Source organism: Verticillium dahliae, genomic scaffold, assembly GCF_000150675.1.
Source record: "Verticillium dahliae VdLs.17 supercont1.10 genomic scaffold, whole genome shotgun sequence".
Classification (NCBI taxonomy): domain Eukaryota; kingdom Fungi; phylum Ascomycota; class Sordariomycetes; order Glomerellales; family Plectosphaerellaceae; genus Verticillium; species Verticillium dahliae.
In genome coordinates, this window is record NW_009276922.1 from 795,483 (window position 1) to 799,396 (window position 3,914).

General features: G+C 58.2%; 1 protein-coding gene across 1 annotated transcript; it reads right to left on the bottom strand.

The window, feature by feature from the left end:
• Positions 1-31: 31 nt before the first annotated feature.
• Positions 32-1,102, bottom strand: VDAG_05526 (short-chain dehydrogenase/reductase SDR; the record flags this gene model as incomplete). The annotated part of the gene is made up of 3 exons (XM_009652421.1): positions 32-272; positions 354-605; positions 744-1,102. 3 exons carry the CDS (start codon positions 1,100-1,102, stop codon positions 32-34), a joined length of 852 nt encoding a protein of 283 aa, XP_009650716.1.
• Between the last annotated feature and the right edge of the window lie 2,812 nt (positions 1,103-3,914).

The window sequence follows — 3,914 nt, forward strand, 5'->3', positions numbered from 1 at the left end:
ATACAGTTGACGCGGATGTGTGCTGGCCCACTCAGCGGCGATGGACTTGCCGAACTGGACACGCCGGCCTGGAGGCGTAGTAGCAGGACTGCTCCTGGGGGTAGTTGACAATGGTGCCGGACATGGAGGCGACGAGGACGATGGAGCCCGGCTTGCCGTGGGCGATCATCTTCTTGCCGACGGCCTGCGACATGAGGAAGGTACCAGTGAGGTTGATGTCAATCAGGCGCCTGAACATGGAGCTGTCGTACTCCTCAGCCTTGATGTTGGAGCTGCGATCTTCATGTTAGCAAGCGGGTCCAGGCTCCAGGATTTGTGGAGTGCTGAGAGCACAGGGGCGGGCGATGACGTACTCAGCAATGCCAGCAGAGTTGACCAGGACGTCAGGGCATCCGTAAAGCTCAACGACACGGTCAACAGCGGCGTTAATAGCGTCGCCATCACGAACGTCAACCTTGAGGAAGGTGACGGGAATCTTGGTCTTCTGGTAGAGCTCGTTGGCAGACTCCTTGCCGAGCTCCTCGTTGGCGTCAAAGAGGACGAGAGCCTTGGCACCGGCCTCAGCGCAAGCACGGGCCATGTGGTTACCGAGACCACGGGCACCACTGCAACGAAGTTAGCAAACGAACAAGGGAAGGAATGCAAGCGAAAGCAGCGTGCATATGCGGTCCGCAATGGATCAAAGACATAGACATGCCAATCCCAGGGGCGGGCCACATAGCTTGCTGCTGCCAGGCAGGCACCGTTTTTCTTTTCGTGAATGGAGCGGAACGTACCCAGTAATAATGATGACCTTGCCGTAAACAGTCATCTTCTGCATCATGGGCGTCATCTTCTCGTAGGCCTCGGCGGTGAGAGGAACGACCTCAGTGGGCTCAGCGGGCTCCTCCTTGACGGCCTGCTGGCCAGGGTTGACGGGGATCGAGGACTTGCCATCCTTGGTGGCGGGCCAGCTGACGATGGGAACCTCCTTCTCGTGGACGGCGTTGGCCCTGAAGGCGGAGACAGAGAAGGGACGGGCGACGCGAGCTGCGGGCGCAGCAGCAGTGCGGGCGGTGAAGGCGCGTGCAAGAGCACGGGTAGCGGAGCGGTGGGCAGCCATTGCGAATGTGATGGTGATGATAAAAGGAAGTCGGGAAGTTGCGAGTGATGCTAGGGTCGACTTTTGGTTTGAGTGCTCAAAGAAAAAATCTTTTGAGGCGGAGAGCTGGTGGTGCGAGTGGGTTATAAGGGGGCGAAAGGCCTCCGAAGAAAAGTCGTCTAGAGGGAAGGTGCGAGGGGCGAATCGGCAGGAAACGTGATTATGACCGTCTTTGCTTGAGAAAGACGACGGCTCTTCAATAGCGAACTCAAAACTGGCTGCGAGGGTCCCCGAGGTGAATGGGGAGGAAGATTTCTAGGTGGCTTCTTCTTCTTCTTCTTCTTTTTCTTCAACAAGTGGGCTTGTGTCGTGAGATAAGGGAAAGCGATGGGTATCAGGAAAACAACTACGGCAAGCTGCGAGGATAGAGACAAAAGGTTGGTATGTGTGATGAACTGGCTTGATTGTCTGAAGATGAGAGGAGAAAGATGAGAGAGACGGGTCAGAGCATGTCTGACGGATCACCCCTTGGGCCTTTTATGTCTTGGGCATGTCCGTCCTCCTCCCCCCCCCTTCCGCCTCATCCTCCTTTTCCTCAGTCCTGGCAAAATCCGAGCCCCGGTCAGTCTGAGGTACCTGACTTGGGTTCTCAGCTAGGTCCACGTCCCACGGCGTGGCCACGGGTCCCGTTCTGGAGCCTGGGTCCTGGGTCCTACCTAGGTAAGTAGGCTGGCTTGGGCCCAAGACGGTTTGGATGGAAAGGGGGGGTGAGGACATGGGGGGGTGCGGCCGTGGGCCGGATGAGACGGAGCTAAGCAGCAACCAGCGATGAGAAGACAATGGGAACGTGCCAGCCGTGGTGGCCGTGGCCGGCAGCGTATGTGTGTGTCACTACCATCAGTTGTGCCTGACTTCAGTCGCCCTGACAGGGAGGCTTGCTTGGGCCAGGGCTGGACCTGGGCTTGGGCACTAGCATTACAGTGGCATAATCAATCTCATCTGGCGCCGCCCAACGGCAACGGCGTGGGTGCCACCGTCGGACTACCGTATTGGCTACCTTATTCGTGCCGGGGCTAAGATTGAATCGTGGGAGCGGAGCGGAAGGGGGGGAGGGCAGGAGGAAAGGAGTGACGAGGGGGGATCCAGGCAAGGCGAAGGCGGGCAAGCGGCAAAGGGCTACGCCAGCGGCGAAGGCGAAGGCAAAAAAAAAAAAGTTGGGGCTAGAGGACCAAGTGGGCGTGGGATGGGGGGGGGCGACTCCAGAATGCCGTCACCGAAGGGAAGCTCATTCGAACAACGGGGGCAGATTTGCAATTTTTCCAGATCTTTGTCTGCAAACCGAAGGCGCTGCGCCTTGTGCTCTTGTTTCTCGTTACGCTTGCATCGTAACCTGGATGAGCTTTACGAGGCCATGGGAACTCGTGTGACTCGACTTGCCCTCGTCCGACTCAGCAGAATACCTACCTTAGGTATTGGGGCTTTGGGGTGGTGAGTAGAGGGGGGGGGGAGATAGCTACCGCTCGCAGAGCGCAGAGGGCGGGCATGCCAGCGAGCCTGTTCCAGGGGACTTACAGGGGGAGCTTCGCCTGTGGAGTCTCACCATGATCGCTGCGTTCGAAGAGGGGCAGAGGCCACCTCACCTGCACTTGCACCTGCACCTGCACGCACGTCCGCTGCATCGAAGCTTCCTGGCGCTGTCCCGCTGCTCTTGCTGCTCAACACCAAACAGACATGACGCATGTCAGTTGAGATGCCCCAGAATTACCAAGGAAAAAACCCTTCTTTGCCCGTCGACAACGACCATGTACGTCTATCATCTCCACCTTGACGATGGCCTTGCATTCTATTTCTCTGTCACGGCTCTGGTGCGTAGCACACGGTTCGAGGTGGATAGGTCTTGATGCTGCCAAGTCGGCCCTCTTCTTATCTCGCCATTCTTGCAAGATCTGACTGAACCCACCCACTTGTCGTCACCTCGCTCCTCTCCTACTGCAGCACCAAGCTTGCAGCACACACAAGACGTTTCCACTCAAGGCAGTCAAACAATACACCGAAACCCGTTTCGCAACCGGACGTTGGGGGTGCGTGCCGATCAATCAACTTTCCGTTCACCAGTGGTGGTCTGACCGTCTCACCGTTGCTCGCCTTTCCACTCCTGCCAAGCCCTGCCTACCCTTCTGACCTCTGCTCCTTCGTTGCCGGACATTACAGTGCGGCGGAAGATGGCCAGATCGCCAGACCAAAAACTCGCCAGCATCAGCTTGTCCGGGGAGCCTTTGACGCCCCGGACCGGGGCTGGCAGAAGCAATAGAAGCTACAGTCCACGGCAGTGCTCCCCGCGACAAGGGGCCTCAAGCAAAGCTACCCCTGCGCAACTCGACCATCACGGGACCCAAGACCGTGGGATGGTCGTCCTCCACGGATCTCTTCACGACACATCTGGCTTCGAAACGGTGGGCCAGAGCCTTCCACAGAAGCTTGTCTGTGCGCGTGGCGGCCAAGCGAGATGCGCCAAGAGTACCGGCGCCCGGGAGTCGCTCCTAAGTTTGGTTTCTAGCGTATCGGCTTGCCCCGATGCCAGGCTTGGAGCTTAGACGCGCCAAGCCAGCAAGGGTCTGCCCGGCTGACACTTGGATCAGCATTTCGAGTTTTTTTGCCTGTGGGGGGACAGGGCCTCTTTTTGGGGGGAGGGAATGGAGGAGAGGAGAGGGGGGGGGAATGGAGGAGAGGAGAGGGGGGGGGGGGGGGTGGGTTCAGGCCTCCTTTTTCCCCCCTTCGCCTCCTTCTACACCCAAACCAACTTTCGAAGTGTGAGTACTACGGGAGAACTATT